General features: G+C 43.0%; 1 protein-coding gene across 2 annotated transcripts in view; it reads left to right on the top strand.

Annotated features, from left to right (window-relative positions):
• MAPRE1 (microtubule associated protein RP/EB family member 1) overlaps positions 1-21450 on the top strand; it is a 30268-nt gene extending 8818 nt beyond the window's left edge. For both annotated transcript variants that reach the window (XM_042980630.1, XM_042980631.1), the window contains exons 3-7: positions 7995-8140; positions 10495-10702; positions 13216-13337; positions 17945-18097; positions 19710-21450. In XM_042980630.1, the coding sequence (XP_042836564.1) occupies positions 7995-8140; positions 10495-10702; positions 13216-13337; positions 17945-18097; positions 19710-19766 (686 nt within the window). In that variant the 3' untranslated portion in view covers positions 19767-21450. The remainder of the gene's footprint in view (positions 1-7994; positions 8141-10494; positions 10703-13215; positions 13338-17944; positions 18098-19709) is intronic.
• Positions 21451-26859: the final 5409 nt, after the last annotated feature.

The raw sequence follows: 26859 nt of genomic DNA, 5'->3' as shown, positions 1-26859 counted from the left end.
TCTCAGTCGTAGTGGGCACAGGTTGGGTGCGGGCACAGGTTGCCAGCCTTAGATCTGTGCTGCCTTTCCCCTGGTTTCCGTTCACTTCCTCAGTCCCATCACCGCATCCCCATTTGTTTGAGGCTCTTAAAGCACTTGTTTGCCCCGTGATTTGTGACTAATGTGGGGATGAGGTCATCCTAATTTTCATTGGGGCCAGCTTTTTCACCAGCAATTTCTCCCTAAAATTTATCTCTTTCCATATATATACTCTGAGGTATATTTCACTTACTCAATTGGAAAATGAGAACTCTTTTCATGTGTAGATAAGTGGTACATATATGATCTGGCTCCAGATTTATCTCATTCAGACAGGGAGCTGTTGTGGATAGTCAGGACTGGGCATGAAGAGGCTTCAGTCTGCTCTGAGCCATGTGATTTTGGACATGTCCCTCTATGTTCTAGTTCCTCATCTGTAAACTAGGGAAGTAGGACCAGGCCCACCTATTGGGCTGTTCTGAGGCCCGTCTGTAAAAATAGCTCTCAGATACTGATTCTTGCCAGACTCTGGAGGTGAGTGTAGATCTCTCTGGGGAGGGTGCATGCTTGTCTTAGAGAGGAGACTGCCCGTGGGGCACAGCTTATGCATTACAGAGCCTGGTTTTGAACCCACATCTTTCTGACCACAGAGCCTACACTCTGCTGCATACGTGATAATTTTTTTAAAAAGAAGCATTTGGAAGAGAGTTAAACAAATGTGAATTACATATCATTAATTACAGTGATACTATCTCATTAAAAACCCCTGTGAAGAATTTCCACTTTGTGAGCTGCCTGCCGTTTTTCTTACCCTAGATAAAGTGCTTTTCCCTAGCAGAAAGTGCTAAGTGCAGGACACTTAACCGTGACTTGTAAACAAACTTTTATTCATGCGTAGCTAGTTTTCCTCTGGAGAGCTGTTTAGGAGTTCTCTCCAAGTATGCAGATGTTTGCATTGTGTTTCACCCTGATGCTTAGAAAACCGGGTCTCGGCTTTCAGTATGAGACCAAACAGGATGAGCTGCAGAAACCGTGTCCCTGGAGAAGGCCTGCTGCCAGGGGATTGGAGTCATAGAGAAAGTGAGCTTCCTCAGACTCTTGAATTTCCCAAGGCCTAAGCAGCCTCCCAGTAGCCTTTAACCAAAGCTGGTGCCTGGTCCCTCCTGGTCTCACCTCTGATAAGCATAGCATCAAGCTGACTGGCATTTTCTTTCAAATACAAGCCTAGAAGGGTAGGGATAGGTTTTTCTCTGGAGAGGGCAAAGCTCTGAGTTCCTACACAACTAATGTGCCGGTTGCCTGTGAAATGGCCAAGTTTTGTCAGCATTGTGAACCCCCCACCCTCCTCCCCGTCCCAGCAGTGAAACAAGCCTTGCTTGGCTCTTGTGAGGTAAGGCGAGGATAACTTTCAGAGACAGAGTTGTCAGGTTGTTTCAAGATGTATTTCCATTTCACAGTCTCCCTGTTTTTGAGAGCTAGTCATCAAGTATTTTGGAAGAACAGCCATCAAGGAAAAACCCCTAATCACAGAGAATAATTTGGATGAGGGATTGCTTGTGTCAGAGAGGGGATGCTGGTTGCTTTTTGTGAACCAGTCCTCTGTTCCATATTCAGGCCCCTCTGCATGTTTCCAAGGGTCCAGAGTGGTGCTTTGAACCTGTAGAGTGGCCCTCCCTGAATGTTCTCATCTCCGCTTTCTCGGATTGTCTTCTGTTCTCTAGCCTGGCCTCCTCCATGGTTCCTGTGCTGCACAGAATAGGAAAGGTGTGAGGTGTGCAGACAGTCCCTGGCAAATGCTAGATTTCCTTTTTCCTCAGCTGGTTGCAGGAGCCCTCGAGTTTCTCTAAACAGCCTGTCAAGCTTGCTCATGCTGCTCCGAGTGTGACCACGCCCCTAGCCAGGCCTCCTCCGCTTTTTCTCCTCAGGTTTTCCAGACACTCATTTGGAGCCACGATTCCACTGTTCTTCTAGTGTTTCAGGCCTCAAAAGAGGCTAATTCACCAAGTGCAGTATGTCTTCTGAGGGATGCTTTGGATCCCGCCCCTTTTCAGTTTGCTTAGTGCTGCCACAGTGGCCTAGCTAGGCACACGTTCCCCTCGGGTTCCCCTGCCCCCACTCTCTCATACTACAGTGGTCCACAGCCTTTCTCAGAGACCCCAGCCCCCCCTTCTTCTTTTTTAAGAGAGAGAGTGTGCCTGAGTGGGGGCTAGGAGCAGAGGGAGAGGGAGAGAGAGAATCTTAAGCAGCCTCCATGCTCAGTGCAGAGCCCAACCCTGGAATCATGACCTGAGCTGAAGTCAAGAGTTGGTGGTTTAACTGACTGAGCCACCCAGGTGCCCTGAGACCATGTTTATTGAGTCATGACTCTGTTCAAGAAAGTATCTCTTCCAATTTTTTGCCTGACTCTTCAAGCACCTCCTTGATAAAGTTTTTTCTTGTTTTTAAAATGTTTATTTTTGAGAGGGGGGGAGTGTGCGTGTGTGTGCACGTGCACGGGGGAGAGGCAGAGAGAGAGGGAGACAGGATCTGAAGCGGGCCCCAAGCTGACAGCACAGAACCCAATGCCGGGTTTGAACTCATGAACTGTGAGATCGTGACCTGAGCCCAAGTTGGGCGTTCAGCTGACTGAGCCACCCAGATGCCTCAAGAAATTTTTTTCTAATACAAGTAATTTAGGTCGTCCTTATGGAACATTAAGAAAACCATAATTTGCTGTAATGTCACAATTAGTGATAGTCATTGTTATCTTTTAGATGTATTTTCCCCCTTAATTATGGCTTTATTTATTGAGCACTTACAATAGGCCAGACACTTTCCAGAGTGCTTTACACATATAACCTGGGAGATAAGGACTGTCATCGCCATTTTATATGTGGAGAAACTGAGGCACAGTTAAGCAACTTGCCCAAAGTCATTCATTTTAGCTGTACTTGCAGTACTTTCCTATAAGCGTTAAACATAATTGACATAAACTGTATATATAGTTTTTATTTTTTGAATAACTGAAGGTTTCAAAGTGGTTTAAAATTCAAAAGGAACAAAAAGATAAAGATAAAAAAAGATAAATTGAAAAGTTTCCTTCTAACTCTGTCAACTAGTGACTCCCATTTTTGCTCCAGAGAGAGGGTATATGTACAGGCAGAAACATCCATCCATATTTTATGAGTGTGTGTTCTCTTTTCCTCCTTTTTACACAGATGGTAGCATGTGTAATCACATTATATATTCCAAAGTGTTTCATATCCATATAGCTGATGCCACTTTGCTTTCTTTTTGTCTGTGTAAGACCTAGTTTCCTCAGAGCAGTCCCCTGTCAGTGGACATTTGGTTTCTTTCCAGTCTCTTGTTCTTACAGACCCTTAAATTAAATAACAAGTACAAGCGCATGTATGTATTGGACAGTTTTGTTTCCTGCTTTTAAAATCAAAATAGGATTATTTTTCCCATGTTAAAATATCTTGAGCCTGATTTTTTTTTTTTAATTTTTAAATTTTTTTGTTTTTTAGAGAGAGTGCATGTGAGTGGGGTAGAGGGGCAGAGAGAAAGTTTTTTTTTTTTTAATGTTCATTTTTGAGGGAGGGGAGGGAGAGGGGGAGGGAGAGAGAGAATGAGACTATCTTAAGCAGGGTCCGTGCTCAGCGCGGAGCCCGACATGAAGCTGGGATCATGACCTGAGTCAAAATCAAGAGTCGAATGTTCAACCAACTGAGCCACCCAGGGGCCCCTTGAGGCTGATTTTTTTTTTTTTTAAGTTTATTTATTTATTTTGAGAGAGAGGGGGAGGGAGTGGGAGAAAGAGGGAGACAGAAGGGGGCAGAGTGAGGAAGGGAATCCCAAGCAGGCTCTGCACCATCTGCACAGAACCTCACATGGGGCTTGAACCCATAATGACCTGAGCAGAAATCAAGAGTTGGACGATTAACCGTCTGGGCCACCCAGGCGCCCAAGGCCGTTTTTAATGTCTGCATTAATGGCTCCTCATAGCCCTCTTTTTCCAAATTTTATTCCTCCTTTAAGATGACTGATGCCTCGCCTATTCTCTAAAGTCTGAACATGCTTACATTTAGTAGTTAGTGTGTTTTCTGTGTGATGTGTTAGAACCTTGGGAGCTCTTCATCTGGAGTCTTCTGATAGACAAGCATCTCTCGCGTGGAATGTTGGCTACAGCTTTCATCTCATGCTTCAGGGCTCTTCGCACCCGAAAGGATTGAGGACCAGTGCACTTGAGATCTCGCAGGCTTTTGGAGTAGGGGTTGCACTGTTTCGTGTTCTCTGCTTGCAGCACAGATCTTGGTAGGGGGGTGCCGTAGCAGTTGGTGAGACTCGTGGTTGACTCAGTGACATAAGCTGGTTCTGCCCTAAGTCCGTCTACATCTTCAGGCCACAGATTATGTGGGCCTGTTCTCCTGCCACAGATCGCTGGGTCAGCAGCCATCTGAGAGGGGCCCTGCTTATGTTGCCAGCCTTTGTTCTTAAGGCAGACTGGACTGCAGGCTCCTTTTAACCTGTTCTGTATCCAGTTGAGACATTTCTAGGCCAGGAGTTTTCAGCCCTTTTGTGAAAGGCAGCTGATAAATTTTTTTCTTTCAAACATTTACCTTCTTTTTTTGTGTGTTCTAATTATAGAAGTAATATTTACTGGGGCTCCTGGCCAGCTCAGTCAGTGGAGGGTGTGACTCTTGATCTCAGGGTTGTAAGTTCAAGCCCCATGTTGGGTGTAGAGTTTACTTAAAAACAAAAAAATTTTTAAAGTAATATTTACCATAGTACATACTTGAATATTTAAAAGATAGAATGCATCCAGTACCATCCCCCAGAGATGGCCACTATTTAGTCATTTTTGATCTAAAAAACAGTAATTTCATATGGTTTAACCTGATAGGTTGTATTTTCTTCTAGTTGTTTTTCTATACATATGTATTAAATGACTATTTATATATATGAAGATATTTTGTAGATAAGTTTTTTGTATCTTGCTCTTTCTTTTAATATTAAATCTTGAGTTCCCCCCCAAAATAAAAAAATGTATTTAAAAAAAATTTTTTTATAGTTTATTTATGTTTTGAGAGAGAGAGAGAGAGAGAGAGAGAGAGAGAGAGAGAGAGTGTGAGCAGGGGAAGAGCAGAGAGAGAGAGAGAGAGAGGGAGACACAGACTCCAAAGCAGGCTCCAGCTTCAAGTTGTCAGCACAGAGCCAGACGCGGGGCTCAAACCCACCAACCACGAGATCATGACCCGAGCCGAAGTCAGACACCCAACCTACTGAGCCACCCAGGCACCCCCCCCAAAAAATGTATTTTGGATACTTGCATAATTTCTCAGGAAGATGGTGTGCTAATTGATTGCTCTTACTGTTGGACATAAAGGTTGCTTCCATTTTTTTTTTTTTAACACCCGTGAATAAAGTTAGCATAGTTTTGTAAGTGAATCTTTGCCCTATTTTTTTTTTTTTTAATTAACTGCCTTCGACTGGACCCCCGGATGTGTTTATATTTCTTTTGTGAATTGTCCAATTACCTTGTCCATTTTTATGAGGTGTTAATGTTTTTTTTTATGTATCATTTCTCTGCTTCAGCCAGCTATAGTGTAGCAGCATGGTATATCTTTTCTCCCCATCTAGGAAATGCTTCTTTATTCAACTATAAGTTGTTCTAAGAGGATGTAAGATGATGGTACTGTGCAAAAGAACGGTGGGCGGGGAGTTCAGGATACCTGGGGTCTGGTTCTAAGCTTGCTCTCTGGCCTCTGTGGTCTTGGCCACAGTTTTTCGTCCTCAGTTTTTAAATTTATGATGGCTCTAAGGATTCTTCTGGCTCTAAAATAAGGAACTGTGATAGTTCATCAAACAGGTTTTTTCTGAGAGGCATATGACTACTGCTTTTAAGTGGTTTTGGTTGACTTTAGCCAGAAGTTCATGGATCGCTTGAGAATAGTGTGCATTTAGTAAATGCACATTATTTTGCTGTTTCAGAAAATTTCCTTTCATGTGTAGAGCAGTGCTGTGGGTATAGATGCTTAATAGATTATTTTCTGTGTGTGTGTGTGTGTGTGTGTGTGTGTGTGTGTGTGTGTGTGGGTTTACGTGCATGCGCTTTTTAAGCTGATTTTTATGCATCACATTTACATTACAATTAGTAAATTGTGATTCTTTTTATTATTTTTTTTAATGTTTATTTTTGAGAGAGACAGAGACAGAATGTGAGTGGGTTAGGAGCAGAGAGAGAGGGAGACACAGAAGCAGAAGCAGAAGCAGGCTCCAGGCTCTTGAGCTGTCAGCACAGAGCCCGACGTGGGGCTCGAACCCACGAGCCGTGAGATCATGACCTGAGCCAAAGTCGGACGCTCAACCGACTGAGCTACCCAGGCGCCCCAAATTGTGACTCTTTTTAAATGTAACAGATTACCCTTCTTTATGCTCTTAGTTTGTTAAAGACACTTGGTCATTGTCCTCTAGAATGTAGGAAGCTCTTGGTGTCCCTATTTTAAAAATATAAATACTGCTAATTGAATCCCTGGACCTAGAATTCCTTCAGTATATTTTTGTTGGACAAGAAAGTAAATCTGGCACCTCGAAAACCAGGCTTTCACTTTCTGATGCTTGTTTCTACTCAGACTGTCACTGTGGTCACTGAAGTGCTTCTGCCCTTTGCATCTTCTTTCCAAAAATGATGATAATGGCACTGTTATGCTAGAACTGGCCGGGAGCCAGATTGGCCTGATTTAAAGTAAGTTGACAGTGTGTATTACAGCAGTCTCGCTCTGCAGAATGCCCCTTGGTTCGTCCCTGGGTTTCTTGTCCCTACCCCTGGTTGGCTCCTTTGGCCCCTTTAACCTTTAGCCCTGCAGGGACAGTTCAGTGCACTGGGAACCCTTCCCTGTCTGAGGAGAGTGTGGTCTGGTAGGCATTAGAGGAGTTACATTCATGGACATTTTAAGCACCAAGGAAATATTTTTGGGGGTGGTGATGGGAAAAAATGGGAAAGTGGGGGGAAGGAATGAAATTGGAAAGCAAATGGGATGAAATCTGTGTAATGATTGTCTGTAGTTACTTTAAAAAAATTAAATGGGAGAACACAAAAGTGTCTTCTATTTAACTTTCTTTATAAACTGTTGGGTTAAGTTTATGTAGAGATGTAAAACCTCAGGGAGACAGTCATCTTAGAAAAATATTTATTTAACCTAGGGCAGAGGATGGATCTTTAAAGTACTTGGGAAATCCCTACTCTTGCTAGTGGAGAGGAGGGTATGTCCTTGCAAAAAACCAGAGTCACCTCTCTTTCTGTTTTTGCTCTTCTAGGCATTCGTTTTCTTTTTCTTTTCTTTTTTTTTTAAGTTGTTTTTAGAGAGAGCACACGTGATTGGGGGAGGGGCAGAGAGAGACAGAGACAGAATCCCAAACAGGCTCCACAGGGTCAGTGCAGAGCTCGATGTGGGGCTTGAACTCACACCCTGAGATCATGACCTGAGCTGAAGTTGGACTTAACCAGCTGAGCCACCTATGTGCCACTAGGGTTAATTTTTCTTTATAGTGGTCATTTTATTGTCATGCTGGTTTGTTACAAAGAATAGTTTTAAAATTTCATAGAAACATTTCTTTTCTCCTCATCACAGGCTTCTGCATTGCAAGTGTGTTAGAACTTAGGTGAAACCAGTCTTGTTACTGATTTTGAGAAATTGACTTTGAAGTCATGTGGTAATGAAGCTTTTGGGTTTTATAGATCTACCTTGTTATTTTTTTAATTAATTAATTTTTTTGAAGTAAACTCTACCCCCAATGTGGGGCTCAAACTCACGACACCAAGATCAAGAGTTGCATGCTCTATCAATGGAGCCAGCCAGGCACCCCAGTAGGGTCCAATTAACAATTTTTTGAATTGTACATGGGTTAAATAGGTCTGAGTAAAAGTTCATCCTGCTTTTTTAATCGTAGCATTTAATGACCTAAGTGTGTATTTTATTCTCTTGTTGTTCATTCAGGGGCTGCCTATTGTCAGTTTATGGACATGCTGTTCCCTGGCTCCATTGCCCTGAAAAAAGTGAAATTCCAGGCTAAGCTAGAACACGAATACATCCAGAACTTCAAAATACTACAAGCAGGTTTTAAGAGAATGGGTGTTGACAAAGTAAGTAAATTTTATTCTTTGATTTAGATTTTTCTTTTTAGGTTGTTTCTTAACTAGTAATTGTTACTAGTGGACATTTGCTCCCCTTCCCCCCTCCCCCCCCCCCCGCCCCCAGCCCAATTCATATAGTTATCTTTTCTCCAGTTAACATAGAATTTACTGGGAGCAAAGCTTCCCTCTACCCTCCTATCCTTGGTTCTCCTGTTGTTTTTCTCCTTTATTTTGAAGTTACTAGCGTTTGGAGGAATCAACCTGTAAATCTGTCCTCATGATTTTTTTTTTTTTTAATAATACTGTTTAATCTTTATTAGTCTGAGATCTAATCCTTTTTATCCCTGGATTTACATCTGTAAAGCATAACATATGGTAGAATAAGTAGTTCTAATAGAGAAGATTCTAGAAATACTTGCTTTTTATAGCAGGGTATAGGGAAGATCCCTTGTGGGTGCTGGCAAGTTCCCTTTTGCCCCCAATGATATTTGAAGGTACCAGAAACACAGTCCACCAGACTTCATTAAGGACAAATGTTATCTCTGTTTTAATAGATAATGTATTACTGCAAAATTAATGTTTCTCCCCTCCCCCCTCATTAGAATGGTTTGTTCTTTTATTTTTTTAAATTTTTTATTAAAATTTTTTTAATGTTTAGTTTTGAGAGAGAGAGAGAGAGATAGACTGAGTGGGGGAAGGGCAGAGAGAGAGGGAGACACAGAATCCGAAGCAGGCTCCAGGCTCTGAGCTGTCAGCACAGAGCCTGTTGCAGGGCTTGAACCCACAGACCATGAGATCATGACCTGAGCCAGAGTCAGACACTCAACCAACTGAGCTACCCAGGCTCCCCTAGAATGGTTTATTCTTTTAAGTCATTTTTGGGGAAAAACATTTTTTTAGTAAAGTTTGTAATCACTCATTATCTTCCTGGTGTCTCTGGTCTGTATTTACTATGAAATCAGTCTTATTTTTATTTTAGTTTTGTCTCTATAGAATACATAGAACATACATTTGTATTGAATGAAAATCATTTTGTTACCAGGCATAGTTTAAACTAGGTGTAGCTTATTATATGCAGTAATTTTTCTTTTCATAGAGTTCTATTTTATTTTATTCTATTTATTAAATTTTTCTAATGTTTATTTTATTTTTTGAGAGAGAGAGACAGAGCGTGAGTAGGGGAGGGGCAGAGAGAGAGGGAGACACAGAATCTGAAGCAGCTCCAGGCTCTGAGCTGTCCATAGAGCCCGATGCGGGGGTTAAACCCATGAACTGCAAGATCATGGCCTGAGCCAAAGTCGGACACTTAACCGACTGAGCCACCCATACATCCCTATGCTTTATTTTTTTCAACAAGGAAAATTTCTAAAGCATACAAAAGTAGAGCGAATAGTACGATGATCCCTCATGATCTTCAGCAATTATCAAATCATGGCCAGTTTGTTTCAGATATACCTTTACCCCTCCTGCTGTAGTCAGGGAGTATTGAGAAGTGAGTTCCACATGTAACATTTTGTTTGTAAATGCTTCAGTATCATACAAAGTAATTTCTTAAAATTGTATTTATTTGCTTAGAGGGGTAGATATGGTTCAGATTATTACATACATTCTTCTTTATAAAAATACAATTGCCACTGGAATCCTTGAAGAGTTAAAAGATAATTACACTCTGGCCAACGGTCCAACAATTTGAGGTCATAACTGATAACACGATCCTTGTACAATAAAAAAGTTTACAGGGTCCTTAAAGTATATTTTAATAGGATTGGAATTACTTGAAAAACATAACCGTTTTGTAGAAATCTGTTCTGGGACTGATTATGTACCTTGAGCGGTTTTTAAGACAGAATTTTTTTCCCCCTTTCTTTTTTTTCTGGATGAATTTTTTTTTTTTTTCCCAGTTTTACTGAGATATGGTTGACACGACAGAATTTTCTTCAACAGTTCATTATAGGTACCGGTGGTTGGTTTGTGCTCTAGGTTTCATACTTTGTGATAGGCACTGTGGCCGTGCAGGTTGCATAGGAGATTTACTCTTTACAGTGCAGTGACATGTCTTACGATGCCTTTGGATATGTGTATGTGACTTTCATATGATACAAATGATGCTTATTCTTTTGCCTTTCTAATTCCTTTTGATGGACTGGGAGGGTGGTTGCCAGGTCTAAGTACTTTGTGGAAAGCAAACTGAATTAAACTTGCTCTATAAACTTTCAGGGGCTTACTTAGCACTAAGTTCTTGCCTCTAAAAATTTTTTTTTCTCCTTTTGGCAGAGCTTTATACTGATTTGATGCATGGACATGTTTGATGCTTGCCAAAAGCCTCTTGCTTTGGGCTAAATAGTCTTGATATTTCTCTGCAGATAATTCCTGTGGACAAATTAGTAAAAGGAAAGTTTCAGGACAATTTTGAATTTGTTCAGTGGTTCAAGAAGTTTTTTGATGCAAACTATGATGGAAAAGACTATGACCCCGTAGCTGCCAGACAAGGTCAAGAAACTGCAGTGGCTCCCTCCCTTGTTGCTCCAGCTCTGAACAAACCGAAGAAACCTCTCAGCTCTAGCAGTGCAGGTAAAACAACAAAACAAAAACACCATTTCCAAATAATAGTATTCCAAGTATTCATTCAGCCTTCAGTCAGAATCTCTTGAGCAGCTGTTGGCTTTGGGAGATTAAGCAGCTCACTCCCAGCCATGTGGTATGAGCATGGGTTGTGGCATCAGGCAGACCTGTGTTTGTTCTTGGGTCACTGTCGCCCTATTTAAGCCACTTCATCTCTGCCCCACAGTTTCTTTGTGTATAAAGTGGGAATTTCAGTACTTGCCCCAGAGGGTTATTCTTGAGGCCTGAATGAATTCAATGAATTTAATTTTGTCAACACTGTTTACTTGTGTGGGGTAGAAATTCTTCAGGTCAGCTCACATAGAAGAGAGCTTTAGTTTGAACATGAGGACATTTCACAGGACCCTAGGATGGGAAGTTACAGCCAGATGTGAATACCTAGGAACTGAAGGAGTTTCCTAGGTCTCTTAGGGACTGTGCTTGGCTCTCTGCATCATCGTTCTGTCTGCAGACCAGCTTCCTGTGCTTACTTCAGGCTTCCCTGTCCTCCCTAAAATTTGAGCTGCTTAGTGGCTTTGGCTTGCTGTGATGCCAGCAGAATCTGGGAGGCAGTTTTTAGAGACCTTCTCTAGAAGGTTTTGGCCTGGTAGGTTTCCCAAAACCTGTAGTGTATTCATAAAACACACATACGCTTTGGGACAGGGCAGGTGTTCTACAAATGCTAACTCCTCCTTTTCCAGAAGGTAGCAAGAATATTAGTTAAGATCCCATAGTACCTTGAGAGAGAGGCTGATCCACCTGGTAGATAGAGAGGGACATTGAGTACTCTTAATTTTCATAGCTTTATGGATATACAACTTTATTAAGATGTGATTCACTTGCCGTACAATTCATCCATTTAAAATAGACACTTGAGTTCTTTTTAGTATATCTACAGATATGTTCAACTATCACCACATCCAATTTTAGAATATTTTTATTACTCCCAAAAAGAAACCTCGTGTGTGCCCTGTCGCGGTCACTTCCCGTTTTCCCCTAGCTCTTCCCTTCCCCTCAACCCCAGGCAACCACTGATCTGCTTTGTCTGTGGATTTACCCATTCTGGACATTTCACATAAAGAGGATCATAGAGTATGTGGTCTTTGTGTCTGGCTTCTTTCATTTAGCATAATGTTTCCCAGATTCATCCACGTTGTAGCACGTGGCAGTACTTGGTGGTTTTTAATGGCTAAGTTATACTGCATTGTATGGCCGTACCACGTACCATGTATCTGTTCACCACTTGATGATCATTTGGGTTGCTTCCACTCTTGAGCTGTTATCAGTAGTGCTGCTTTGAACACTCCTATATAGGTTTCTGTGTGGGCCTATGTTTTCATTTCTCTTGGCATATATCCAAAGGTATATACTTGTGGAACACAATTCTTGGGTCATGTGGTTACTCTGACCTTTTGCAGAACTACCTATTTTCCAAGTGGCTGCAGCGTTTTACATTCCCATCAGCAGAGTGTATGAAAGTTCTGATTTCTCCAAATACTGGGTGTTAGCTTCTTAGAGTGGGGATCTGTGTAGGTAACCCTGTACATTTCGTATTTCAGGTGCTGGTAACAGGCAAGTGGAGACTTGTAGTAAGCATTCAATCTTGGGGATGAACGCAGACTAGAAATCATCCAGAGGAATGCCTGTACCTGTGGGTGAAAGGCCTTATGGTTACTGAATAGTTTGGGGTATCAGGAAGATCAGATATTTTTAAGCCTGGCATAATGTGCAGCTTTACAAAATAGTTGCTGAATACATGATTAAAATCATGGGTGATAAATTTACCTCAAGGTAGCCCATCCTTGATTGTTTTAACTTGGCTGCTCTTTCCATGTTTTAACTTCACTACCTTTTTTGGCTCTACGTACAGAGAAGTCTGTAAATCCTAGTCAGGGTGTTGCTTTTCTCTCATAACCCTCCTAAACACCTTTTAAAAGTGAACAAGGTGCAGGTTTTGAGGTAATTAGCGGTAACAGCAGTGTCTATCACCCTCCCCTTCCCAAGCCAAGAAGCTTGAGGTTCTAAGGTAGAGGGCATCTGACTTCCCAGATGGGGAACTTTGGGCACCTGACAGCAGCTGGGGCTGTGAGCTCACTCCTGGCATGAAGTTTGCCTTTGCTCCATGGAGTTGTCCCTGTTAGTGGATTTGGTTGGAGCTAGGTTAAGGTGGACCGTCTGTATGCGCCAGAATGACTGTGTCTCTTTCAGGTGATAGTCCTCTTAACCACAGTGGAAGAAAGACCTCACAGAGGGACTCATTCCCAGCACCAAAGATGGTGGCTAAAGTCAGTACCTGACTCTGCTGCCAGGATAAAAACCACCTTGGGCAAACGTGGGAGTGCTGTTTTGCATGCTGGGCTCTCTACGTTGGGTCCCTTCACTACACAGCTGTGGAGGGCAGTTGTTCACAGCCTCCTCTTGCCCCGTCCGTTCTTTTGGTCTTGAAATTTCTCCTCTTAAAAAAAGCTCTGCTCCTCTCTCAGCTCCACAGAGGCCCATTGCGACCCACAGAACTACTGCAACCCCTAAGGCTGGCCCAGGTGTGGTGCGAAAGAATCCTGGTGTGGGCAACGGGGATGACGAAGCAGCTGAATTGATGCAGCAGGTAGGCACCTCCTCTGTCCAAGACGGGAGTCACTTCGGGGGACGGACTCTTGGCAGCACTGACCACGGGAGGGCTGTCGGTGCTCTTGTAGAAAGACCTGCCTCGTCCCCCTGCTGAAGCAGTCCTCGTGACATGTGAGCACTTTGGGTGCTGTGTGAGGACTGTGAGTGTGCAGGTGGAGGTGGAAGAGAGGGGTCAGGCGTTTCTAAGATCTGTTAGTGTGACGGAGACCGATGTCTTTGGAAGCCCACCCCTACGCTAGAACCCTGTTGAAGGTTTCTGGAACTGTTAGGGTTCTGTGGGATTCAGAGAGTGTCTCTTGAATTTTGGCTCTGACAAAAGATGAAGGAGAGTTCCTGTCTAAATTGTAATTAAAAAGAAGACTGCACGGGCTCTCTGCTGAAATCCTGGGTCACTAGAGATCCAAGTTTCGGTGGAACTGGTATGGAAAGCCCGCTGTTGCTCTTTTGTTCTTAATCAGTTCAGTGATTTGAAATGCATACTTCAGGATTAGTTAGATGTCCTGAAGGTACTTGTCAGAGGTCTCTGTGGATCTGAACAACGTTTAGACTTTTACGTGTTTTCTCACCAGTCCGTAGAGTTTTGTTTGTTGGCTTGCTTTTGGATGATTCTCTTGATTAATTCCAGTTTTAAAATCAGGAATGCTCTATGATTCCTGTGAGTTTGAGATTGAATCCTTTCACTTTCCTAAAAGCCAAGTCTTAAAACCTAGAGGCAATGGCCTCACTTTGACCTGGAACCTCTCGTGACCCCAACCCTGCTCCTTGGAGTTCAGGACGTAAGAACCTGCCAAGAGATCACAGTTTTTTGTTTCGTTTTGTTTTGTTTCATTTTGTTTTGTTTTGCTTTGTTTCAGTCTTCGATTTCTGCATGCCCTGTGCTCCTAGGTGCCATGGGAATGTCAAGGTGACTGGGTCACCGTCCCCATTAGTGTGGCTGCCTTGAGTGCCCACTGGGCGTGGTCACTGTGAAGTACAGAAGTCCTGGAGAAAAAGACTTCCCTGAAACTGTTGGTTTTCAGGCAAGGATGTACACAGGAAGCAATCTCAGAGAAAAGCAGTGTTGCTGAGGCCAAAGCTGGGTGGCCAGCACAGGGTTGATCTTGTACTGTGTAGGAGAAGACACAGCGGCTTCTGTGAGACTGCTGCTCTTGGCTCACTCAGCTCGTGTCCTGTGTGATGGGGCACAGGCTTTGGGTTCTATACATTTGGGGATTTTCCTGACTCTGCCATTTAACTTCTTGGGGTCAATTAACCTCTCTGAACTGACTGTGTGTTGTGTGAGGTGGGGCTAATATTTTGCTCATGGTAGTTGAGCGGGCCACATGAGCTGATGTGCTGTCAGGTTCTTAGGGTGGGGTTTGGGATAAATGGGGAAAATGGCAGTGGATAAGAGACCATTGTAATTATTATGGCTGTTGTCTGTGGTCTTGATAGAGTGAAATAGATTCTGAATTGTCTGTCTTTTTTTTTTTTTTTCTTTTTTTTTTTTTTAACGTTTATTTATTTTTGAGACAGAGAGAGACAGAGCATGAATGGGGGAGGGTCAGAGAGAGAGGGAGACACAGAATCTGAAACAGGCTCCAGGCTCTGAGCTGTCAGCATGGAGAGCCCGATGCGGGGCTCGAACTCACAGACTGAGATCATGACCTGAGCCGAAGTCGGACGCTCAACCGGCTGAGCCACCCAGGCGCCCCTGAATTGTCTTTCTTAAAAGTTCACAGGAGCCCGATTGTCTTGGTGAAATATACAGATGTTAATGATAAAAACAAAAATAGCTGACGTTTTGAGAGCCGTTTGCCATTGCTCTCCCGAGTGCTTCAGTTTCACTTTTGCACTTTTGTGTTAGTCCTGTGAGGCCTCGCAGACCAGGACAGTGTGCCTGGGGAGGTTACGGGTCCTGCGCTGGGGTTTGAGCCAGCTGCCTCACACCTGCCTCAGAAGTACTTTGGCTTGCACGGGGTTTCCATTTTAATTTTTTTTTAATGTGAAGGATTTTTTAGATTCTCTCCAGGTTGCCAGAGTCCTTACCTGTAATACTCTGTCACTGATCCCTTGGCTCATTTACATGATCTGTCTGGCCCCTTGGAAGTATTTGAATTTGTGCCCCTTGATGAAGGTGAAGAGGTCTGGGGAACGTGACTGATGTGGGAAATAGAGCAAGATGCGCTTCTTACGATAAGAGGACAACAGTGTATTCTTCACAGATTTCCTCGTAGTGTTCATTTCCTTAGGAGAGCTGCAGTGATGGCACCTTCTTAAGGCATCCTGGAGAAATTTACTTTTGGTTGAGTCCAAAGCAGCACTGTTCGAAAGAAGGAGAATGCAAACCAGAAATGTGAGGCGTATCTATAATTTAAAATATTCTAGTAGCTACATTTAAAAAAGTGAAAAGAAACACATGAAATTTCTTCTCATGACCCATTACCGAATCTATCCAAAGTGTTATCATTTTAACATGTAATCATTACAAATAATTATCAATGAGATATTTTATGTTTGAAGACTGTACTAGGTCTTTGAAATCCAGTGTGTGTTTAATATTTACAGCCGGTCTCAATTGCACTGGCCACATTTCAAGTGCCCAAGTAACTACTTGTGGCCCCCAGCTACCATAGTGGCCAGTGTAGGTCCAAAGCATTCTCCTTGGGTTTCCTAGATTATGGCTATTACTTTACTACAAGAGAAGGTTTGAGAGTGGCATTGATGACTTGCCACAGAGTTTTAATAACCTCATTAGTAAGCATTTAGAGGAGTGGGGAGTGAAAGCCAGTGACTTATTAGTGTATACTGAGTATTTCGTGTGTGTTTCTTGTGGATACATAGTTATTGAGTGATATCCTGGAGGAGTGCTGCGTTGGCCCCACAGGTAGGGCCCAGAAGGCTGGGTTCTGGTGCCCTTGATGATTTGTAGGCCTGAGGAGGTTTGAGTGGGTTTGTGGGTGAGGCACTAGTGAATCGTGAGTGGTAGACTCCAAAGTATAGCATACCTTTTGAAGCCATTTTGACTTCCTTTTCATCCTGTCACTGATGTGATTAGAAGGCCTCTTCCCTGGCTCTTGGATCTTGGAACTGAGGATTTAAGGCAGCTTCCTACTGGTGGGGTTGGTCAGTTCTTGCCCTGCTATCCCCTGGCATGTTCTGCTTTGGGGCTGATAGTTTAAAGAAAGCAACAAGCAGCAGTGAAGTGATTTCTGTGGTTGATAAAGGATGAGCGAAAGACTGTTTAGAACCTTGATTCGGGTTGGTCTGTTCAGGCCTTTGATGATGAACATTGAAATTAAGTAATTGACAGAATGGTCCTGGTGGTTCTTGTCACCTGCTCCTCATCTCTGGAGGCTTCGTGATGGCAGCTTCTGAAGGGGGAGTTTTCTTCCACCCTGGGACAGGACTTGATCCCTTTGACTGTAGCTGGCTGCTTTGTGAGGTCATGGGGAAGCTAAAGAAGTGGTTTGCTTCAGATTCCAGCCAGTTTAGAAGGTTGGACGAGATTTCTGCAGTGCCTTTCTGGCTCTCAGAATTCCCTGCTACCCAATTGTTCTCCACAGCTGCACCTTTGATTTCCTGGCTTGACCTTCCCTGTGGCCCCGGCCTGTGTGTCCTGTGAGGATTTTGTGCTGCGTGGTATGCCTTTTAATTTGCATGTCGTGAGAGTTAAATCAAATTCACATGTCATAGATTTGAATACACTGGAATGAAGATATGTATCGTGCTTCAAATACGCAAAGGGCCCTGAGAGTTGTTACGACTTTTATTGCTCTTGGTTGGATAGACCTGGCCTAAGCACTGAAATTTATTTCTTCATGGACCTTTTGGGGGGAATGAGAGCCCCTCAGCAGGGCGCCTGGAGGATTCTGCAGCACGCATGGTGAGCCGATGGGATGCTCAGTGGAGCTAGCTGTGGAACATGGTGGGTCTGCTCCTTGCTTCCGTGTCCTGTCTCCCTTTTGAAACTCTCTTGGGAGAGAGACAGGTGCCAGGATCCTCTCCTCTTCTTTTGAGTCATGGATCGCTTCCCCCGTCCCCAACATACGGCAGCCCGGTAAGAACCATTGAGTTTTCCATGCCCAGGCCTCTGTCACTTGTAGCTGTGTTTGACTAGCAGTAGCCATCTTTAGTCTTCCCCTCCTGGCTCACCATTTCTATCCTGATTCTCTGGACCAGACTGTCTCTTTCCATTGACCTTCACATGCAGAAAGACTTGGATTTGACTGACCAGTGCCCTGATAAGCACACAGTTTATGATTGTTGGCCACCTTGCTTTGCTGGGTTGTGGACTCTGCTTCTGTATTTGTCTCTGGATCCCATCGTTTTTTCTCCTTGATCTTTTCTCAGTCCCTGAGAAGTTCCCTCATGTTTCATGGTGTGGCCTGCCTTTTCCTTGGGGTTGTTAGAGTCAAGATGGCCATGAACAGGCCCACATTATTTCTTTGGAGATGAAGAAAACCGATATTAAACTAAAGTGGGTGTTTGTCCCTGTTAGAGAGTTTGATGGAAGGCCACCTCTTCTTCTGGGTTAGCAGGTGGTGTGATATGTTACTGGTATATAAATGCCAAGTATCTCACCCTTTTCAATGTCTTATGCAGGTCAACGTATTGAAACTTACTGTTGAAGACTTGGAGAAAGAGAGAGATTTCTACTTTGGAAAGCTAAGGAACATTGAATTGATTTGCCAGGAGAACGAGGGGGAAAACAACCCTGTATTGCAGAGGATCGTGGACATTCTCTACGCCACAGACGTACGTGTTGACATGAGGATGTTTTCTTGCCATTTGCCACCAGAGAAAATAAATTTTATCTGGTTGGTGTCAGCCGACTCAGTGCTGATGCTTGTATGTTCCAGCGTAGCAGTTATCAAAAGACTTGAACTTTGACCCCTCAGAGTCAGCTAGAGAACACCTCTGCTCAACCTCCGCCTCTGCCTTGAGGTCTGTGAGCCTTTGAGTCAGGAAAAGGACATGGAGGTGGCTGGCTTGCCCTGCTTCTGTAGTTCATGGCCCCTGACAGGCGATGAGTGCTACAAAATGCTCATAACGCCACCATCCCCACTCCACCCCCTACGGCTTGGACCCCTCAGCCTGAGGTGCTAGCTCCATTTTATCATGACCTGGGAACCAGGTACTGGCCCCTTTTTGATGTTCCCTGCCCACACCTGTCAGATTGTATCTTTGTGCTTGGTTCCCATTTCCTCCCAGTACTTTATGGGCCAGTTTCTTGGGATTCGTGTGTATTATTACACAACCGAAGCTGCTGATATTAATCATGACACATTAGCTGATCATGGAAGACTGATTTTCCCTAGATTTAGGATTTGCTATCTCGCTATGTTCACTGTTGACTGGCTTTACTTTTGTGTGAATCTGCATACCTAGCAAGGTCTGTAGGATCAAGCTGCAGTGTATATCTGAGTGTTTTATGGTATAGCAGTATACAAACATAAGGTAATATTAGTATTGTCATTAACACTGTTCTCTAAACATATCAAGTGAATTTGGGGGGGGATCGAGACATGATGAAAAAAATACTTTGTTTAATAAATCCTTATTCCGGGCTTGCTCTGGGCAGCTAATGAAAACAGAGGTGATGAAGATATAGGGGTCCTTGGGCTAGTCTGAGTATTATTTTAGTGGTGTCATAAATGGTGTCCTATCTTAGGTAAATTCAGCTGTAGAGATTTAGTTTAAAAAGAAAAAAAAAAGATGGTGGTTGAAGGGGAAGTCGGATTTTTATGGTGGTGTAGCCACTGTCACATGCCAGAATGCCCGGAGCCAGTGTGAGGCGGGAGCCGTGAATCTGCTGTTTTCCCATGCCACTGAGGTGGAGTCAGTCTTCCCGCTCTTGTGGGTATTGGGAGTGTCTTGGGTGAACCCACAGCACTTGCAATTGCATGAGTGGTTCCTAAGTGTGATCAAAAGCATGCGGAAAGGAAAAGCAGGCTGTGGGACAGCTTATTGACGGGAGATGGCGTTGTATTGAACTCCATCATGACTTCAGGGATTTTTGAGGGTAAATTTTCTTTTTTTTAAAACAACCTTATTGAGGTATAATTGACATAACGAACCGTACACATTTAAGTACAACTTGATGTGTGAAATCATTGCCAAAATCAAGAAATCAACTTTTGAGAGTAAATTTGTGCTCAGTTTTTTTGCCTTTTGTGAGATTGTTTCTACTGTCTAAGAAAAGTAGTGGTCACTGGCCTTGTGCTATTAAATGTCAAGTGTGTGGTAGAGACAGGAAGAGCCGTAGACTTTGAGAGGCTTTCAGTATGAGGAAAGTGACCCCACAGTAGAAACTGCTGGTTTGCTTGGTGCTGAGTAATAGCTTTCCCCTCTCATTTTCCCATTTTAGGAAGGCTTTGTGATCCCTGATGAAGGGGGCCCACAGGAGGAGCAAGAAGAGTATTAACAGCCTGGACCAGCAGAGCAACATCCGAATTCTTCACTCCAAATCATGTGCTTAACTGTAAAATATTCCCTTTTATTATTCTTAGAGGACTCACTGGTTTCTTTTCATGAGCAAAAAGTACCTCTTCTTAAAGTGCACTTTGCAGAAGTTTCACTCTTTTTCCAATGAGTTTGAGTTAGGAGCTTTCACCTTGTAGCGGAGCAGTATTAACACCTAGCTGGCTCACCTAGGGAGCAGAGAGGCCGACCATGGGGCTCCCCGTGTGGACGCTGGTAACACTGATTGCTGGAGACGGTGTTTTTATGTAATGCACTGAGGTGGAGACCTCAGTAGAGAAATGTAAAGACTGATTTGAATTTTAAGCTAATGTGAAATCTTGGCAGAGAACGTTTTAATAAATAAATGCCTTAAGAGTATTTAAAATATGCTTCCATATTTCAAAATATAAAATGGAACGTGACAGATTTACGTGTTTGACATTGTGTCTGGGAAGGAAGGGCCAGACCTCTGGACCTTTGGTATCTGCTGTTCACAGGCCTTGCAGGGCTGTTTGAATCTGCAAAGGCCTACACCTTGGCCCAGAAGGAAAGTTTAAAAAGTTGCTCTGTAAAGCCATTTGGTGTCCTTGACCAGTTGTATCCCTGCCCTGAGAAGCAAGAGGCATTGTTGCCTGGACGAACAGAGGGTGTGTTTCAGCCCTGACATGTTTGAGTTGTAGAGCTTCAATTTCAGTGAACATTTCTCTGACCATTTTTCCAGTTATCCCTGAAATTTCTGTGTATTGTGTTTTTTGGGAAATGAGGTGTGTCCAGTTTTTAAATCTAACAACTACTTTTGGGGACTTGCTCACATCTCTGGGATTTGAATGGGGGTCGTGTCCCATTTTACTGTCTTTTAAGTTTACATTGAACATGTTTCTCTTCTCTGCTCCCCTTGCCCACTGGGGACTCCTCTTTGGCTCCTTAAAGTTTGCTGCTTAGAGTGTAAGTTCAGCAGGCAGGTGGTCACGCTGCAAGTTCTTTCTGGACCTCTGGCAAAGGGAGTGACCAGTGAAGGCCATCGCTACCTTGGGCTCTGCAAGGCTGGGTGTTCTTGGTACCTGCTGTCCACAGCCCTCCACTGTTATCGGAATACTTTGCCAGTGCACTAATCTCTTTGGAGATAAAATTCGTTAGCGTGTTACTAAATGTTAATTTTCTTTTGCAGAAAATACAGTGCCGTGTCTGAATTAATTATTAATATTTAAAATATTTCATTCTTTAACTCTTCCTCATTTGCTTTACCCCTAGCCTATTCAGTTCCTTTGTTTGGCAGAATTCTGCAAAATGTGTGTCACCCACTACTGAAGATTGTTCAGCCCCTGATGTATTTGTATTGATTTGTTTCTGGTGGTAGCTTGTCCTAAAATGTGTGTAGAAAGCAGATATTTTATGATAAAATTGTTGTGTAGTGCATGCTCTGTGTGGGATTCAGAGGAAAACCCAGATTCAGTGATTAACAATGCCAAAAAATGCAAGTAACTAGCCATTGTTCAAATAACAGTGGTGCTATTTCTCTTTTGTGGCCTTTTAGACTTTTGTTGCCCTAAAATTCCATTTTATTGGGAACCCATTTTCCACCTGGTCTTTCTTGACAGGGTTTTTTTCTACTTTAAACAGTTTCTAAATAAAATTCTGTATTTCAAGAGTGTCATGTCTTCTGAAGTTTGTCTTGCCCTGGGTATATTCTTTTAGGTTCAAATGGTAAGGGGCCAATTCTTCTTTCTTAAATTTGGACTGATCTTTTCAAATCTTTCACTGTTTTTTTCAAATGTGCTTATTTCTAAGCCTGTTCCTTTTTTCTCTGTTCTTGACATTACATTTCTCGGCTTCCTGCTGTTAGACATTCTCATGTTACTGTGAGAGGCTTTTTGAGAAGTCCAAGGCTTGGCCCATCTGCCTTGAAGTCTTTTCAGGCGGATTCCACCTGAGAAACGTACTGCTGGATAGTGCTTGCTGGATACCATGGGGAGATAGCTTTTTCCCCCCTGAAAGTATGTTTCAAAGGCAGTGGACACAGTCTGAATCTATGAAATAACCTGAAATTGTCATCATTTTTCCCTCCTTTTTAAAAATTCTGTGCCAGAAGAAGTGAGTTCAGAAGGAGACTTGCTGCCATTTTCAGTATGAAATAAATGGGTAGGAGGTAATTTTCTGTGTGGTCTTTAGGGTGCCTGCCACAATCATGGATGCTCTGTAAACCCAACTTGATGATTTTGCGTAGGGTTAAATCCATATTACTTCCTCTAGAAGTTAAGAGTATGCGCCTTCAGAAGGAATTTGATACCCCATGTGTTGGTAATCTACAAGAAGATGCCTCCAGGCATGCTTAGAGTTTGTGAAGATACTGTTGGGTAAGGTGCGCTGAGAAGTTAACCCTGGAAGGAGTGAAGCTGCTACTGCCTGCACCTCTGACCTAAGTCTTTTGACCTCGTCCTTTCGGCTGAGGACTGTGAAGTCTTTTGATCTGACTGGTTCAGGTTAGGTCACTGGTGCAGTTAACTTGAATAAACTGCTTGGTTTGCTTGGCAAGTTCTGTGTTGTTTGAGGATAGGTAAACAGACGGGTCCTCTGGCTGGATTTGGATTTAGGATTCACTCAGGCTGGTGGTCCTCAAACGATGGGCTTCAGAATCATCTGGGAAACTTGGCTGACATAACGTGTTTCTAAAGTCCATCTCCAGAAATTCTGAGTTGGAAGATTGAAAATCTTACTGTGTACCTCAGGTGACCCGGGTTTGATGCAGCCCTCAGACTTGCACTTTGGCCTTACGTATGTGCCTGCAAGTTCAAGTCTGATTCTGACAGGGGGGAACATCAGGTTTGAGTCCTTGCAGGCCCCTCTTAGCTTTGTGACTTCTGAGTTAATGGATCTCTCTTGTTCTGACCTGCAAAATGGGGATGATGAGGTTGGCCGAAATGCCTCCCTCACCGGCCTCTTGTTGGGATCAGAATGAGCTGACAGAAAAAGCAGCCCCAACCTAAGAAAGCCCTACATAGGTTCTTCAGCTCCAGCTCACATTCTCTAGAATTTTTAGATGAGAAAAGCTTGGAGAGGGTTTTTGTATTCTGAAAATCCAGGAGGGCATTGCTTAAGATAGGCTTGGAATACTTTGTAAAATAAGTAACAAGTTCTTTTACTGTTTCTTGTTCAGCTTGGTGGTGGTATTGAGGAGTCCAGCTCCTTTAGGTTTTCAGACAGTGATTTTGATCCTGTTTTCCCAAGTGACAGTGAAGTCTAAACACACATTTCACTATTTTCTTTTAAATAAAGATTCGGTGATTCAGTCATTCAGATTCATGGATTTAAAAAACTTGTATTTTCTTCAAGGTGTACTCTCTAGAATGTAATGTGGTTTGGGAAAGGAAGCAGTTCTCTTTTGCTATAATCAGAGTGACTCTAGAGAAGTTTTTCTGTAAGAATTTTATAAGGTTTGGTATGAGGAGCTCCTTTTGTGATGTTGACCCCAGTTCACCACAGTCCACAAACAAAACCTAGGCTTTAAGCCTGATGAACCTAATCAGATTAGCTTGCTAGGTAGCGTGTGGGTGACCCAAATCTGACCAGTGTCAGCAGAGAGAGTGGAAGTTGAACCACATTGAAGCCGAGCCTGTGGTCAGTGTTGACTTAGAAGTAGGACTGTGTCATACTTTCGAATTCACACATTGCAGTTACAAAATTTTAAGATCAGATGAGTTCATATTTAGTTCTGATACTTGATTTTTTCTTACTGTTTTAACATTTGAGGATATAACCGAGTACGGGGTCTTTTGTCTGAAAGAAAGTCCATGGAGGGATTCTGTACTTAACACATGCAGCTTGTCTGTGGTTAGAACCATTAACCCAGATGACTTCAGCCGGATTGTTACGCAGTTACAACTGTTGTAGGTCTGTTTCCCTTTTGGCCGAATCTGAATTGGAAAGAAATGTTATCTTAGTCCTTGGAACACAGAGGCGCTCAGTTGAGGTGGTTAGGGTAGTTTCGTTAAACTGGTTATGTAGATAAGCGGGTCTACCCTTAGAGTTGGCTTTTGTAGGCCCCTTAATCCAAGACCTTTAAGTCAGGACCATAAAAATTAAAATCTAAATAACCTGTATTTATACTGGAGGCTTTGAGGTTCTGAAATGTAAAATGAAAATAGCCTGCACAGACCAGTTTCTGCAGGTAGGGAGAGGCAAATCTTTGTCCTGTGACTGTTTGTAAGCAAACCAGGTTAGCTGCCAAAGCTTAGAACTTTGTAGATGGTATCGAGAGAGATTTAGTATTGCAAAGTGATGTCACTGGTTTGCAGTTCTGTCTGATGTCTATCTTTAAAAATTAAAAAAAAAAAAATCCTCCTTTTTCCTGGTTTATTTTGAATGTTTTTCCCAGTCTGCAGGAATTGTTGGTGGGGATAGGCTGGATGCAGGTATGAGGAACGAGGAGGAAGAAGAATTTATTACATTTACTGATGTCTTTAACTTTCAGTTCTGGTTGTAGAATGAGATTTGGGAAGTTGGTAGGTGTGATTCAGCCCATCTGTGTAAGTTCTAACAGAGCTGGATGGTTCTTACTAGTTTCCAGTGGGGGCAGAGGTGAGTTTCTAAGATTCAGCCTTAATGGATGATTCACAAATTGCAGGGTAGACTATTAAAGTTAAGTCCAAGGTCAAGCATACAAGTGGGTAGACTGAATATATAAAGGGAGTGTGTGGCTAGAGTCCTTCTCTGACCTTTACCAAAATGAATGAGGGAGTCAGTGCTTTGGCCAGGAGGCCAGGGACCAGGAGCTGAGAGACCACAGCCCTTCTCCAGGGCCCTGCGTCTCGGGTCTGCAGAGCAGAGCTTTCCACTGGCTCAGTGAGGAGTGGAGCAAGGATGGTTTCCCCAAGATCTCTTCTGGGCCAGGAGAGAGTTAACTTAGGTCTGTAAAAAGCTGATAGGGTACTGGAGCCGAAAAGAATGGAAGAATGCTTAAGTTCCGGCAGATATTGCCCCTGGAGTCCAGTTTTCATCAGGAGAAGGATAGGATTTGTTCAGAGAAAAGCACAATGTTTCTCAGCATCAGCTACCTACATTTTGCATGTGAAATTATTTTTTTTAAATATGAAATTTATTGTCAAATTGGTTTCCATACAACACCCAGTGCTCATCCCAACAGGTGCCCTCCTCAATACCCATCACCCACCCACCCCTCCCTCCCATCCCCCATCAACCCTCAGATTGTTCTCAGTTTTCAAGAGTCTCTTATGGTTTGGCTCCCTCCCTCCCTTTCTCTTTTTTTTTTTTCCTTCTCCTTCCCCATGGCCTTCTGTTAAGTTTCTCAGGATCCACATAAGAATGAAAACATATGGTATCTGTCTTTCTCTGTATGACTTATTTCACTTAGCATGATACTTTCCAGTTCCATTCACGTTGCTACAAAAGGCCATATTTCATTCTTTCTCATTGCCACATAGTATTCCATTGTGTATATAAACCACAATTTCTTTATCCATTCATCAGTTGATGGACATTTAGGCTCTTTCCATAATTTGGCTATTGTTGAGAGTGCTGCTATAAAGATTGGGGTACAAGTGCCCCTATGCATCAGTACTCCTGTATCCCTTGGGTAAGTTCCTAGCAGTGCTATTGCTGGGACATAGGGTAGATCTATTTTTAATTTTTTGAGGAACCTCTACACTGTTTTCCAGAGCAGCTGCACCAGTTTGCATTCCCACCAACAGTGCAAGAGGGTTCCCGTTTCTCCACATCCTCTCCAGCATCTGTAGTCTCCTGATTTGTTCATTTTGGCCACTCTGACTGGCGTGAGGTGATATCTGAGTGTGGTTTTGATTTGTATTTCCCTGATGAGGAGCGACGTTGAGCATCTTTTCATGTGCCTGTTGACCATCTGGATGTCTTCAGCATGTGAAATCTTGAAAAAAATCTCCCTGACAATGAAATTGTAAAGTGTACAACTTCTGTGTTTTAATGCAAGTTTTGACTCTAAAAGAAGGAGCTTTGACAGAAGTAATAAGTGGTTCAACAACACGTGTTTGACTGCAAGCTGCAGGAAGAGCTTTGCCAGTAATACAGCAGGTCCCTCCTTGTCCTCAGAGGATCCATTTCCAAGACCCCAGGGGCTGCCTGAAACCGTGGCTAGTACTGGTCCCCATGTATACTATGTTTTTTTCCTGTACAGATATACTTATGATGGAATAATTTACAAACTAGGCACAGTAAGAGATTAGCAACAACTAGTAATAGAACAGTTGGAAAAGTATGCTGTAATAAAAGTTAAAGGTACGTGGTCTCAGAGTATCTTTGTGTACCGTATTTACCCATCTGGTGACGATGTGAGATGATGAACTGCCCACGTGGTGAAATGAAGTCAGGGGGACGACGCAGGGGCTGTGACGTAGCATTAGGCTACTATTGACCTTCTGAGGGTATGTCAGGAGGAGGACGCAGTTGACTGTGGGTGGCAGGGGCTGCAGAGAGGGAACCGTGGATGAAGGGGGACTGCTGTGTGCCTGTCCCTGAATCGCCCTGTGTAGTACAAGAATCTAAACAGCCCACACCCAGGACCTGCCATGGCTCATCCTAGTGGGCATGAGTTGCCTTCAGGTTCCTTTCCTCTGTCGCTGTCTTGGCAGTTGTTTTATCGTGTTCGTATTTGCATTTCTTGCATTGGGGCCCGTTGATAGATTTTGAAGTAGTTCTAGTGGTTTTAAGGTCTGTCACACCTCATGGTCGTTTGGATTTTAGCATTCTAAAGGTTTCTAACCCAATATCCGCCTTTTTTTTTTTTTTTTGTATTTTATGTTTTTCTACAAAATGATGTGAGAGTTAAAACGTATGATTATATATGAGTGCTGTTTTTAGTTTGAAATTTAAATCCTGCATGGTTGAATGGAATAAACTGTGTTTTTTACAGGTAACTCTAGGCTATCCCAGCTTGCTTCTGTGTGCACCTCCCTCCCTATTAATTTTAAAGGCTGAGAGAAGAAATAATGTCGAATGAAATAAAAATAATTAAAACAATTTTCCTAAGAATTTCTAATTCTGTGACTTAATATTCTCTCCCCCCCCCC

The sequence above is a fragment of the Panthera tigris genome, chromosome A3 (assembly GCF_018350195.1).
Source record: "Panthera tigris isolate Pti1 chromosome A3, P.tigris_Pti1_mat1.1, whole genome shotgun sequence".
Taxonomy (NCBI): domain Eukaryota; kingdom Metazoa; phylum Chordata; class Mammalia; order Carnivora; family Felidae; genus Panthera; species Panthera tigris.
The sequence above is the reverse complement of the archived record's forward strand: the minus strand, read 5'-3'. Positions and strand labels throughout refer to the sequence as shown.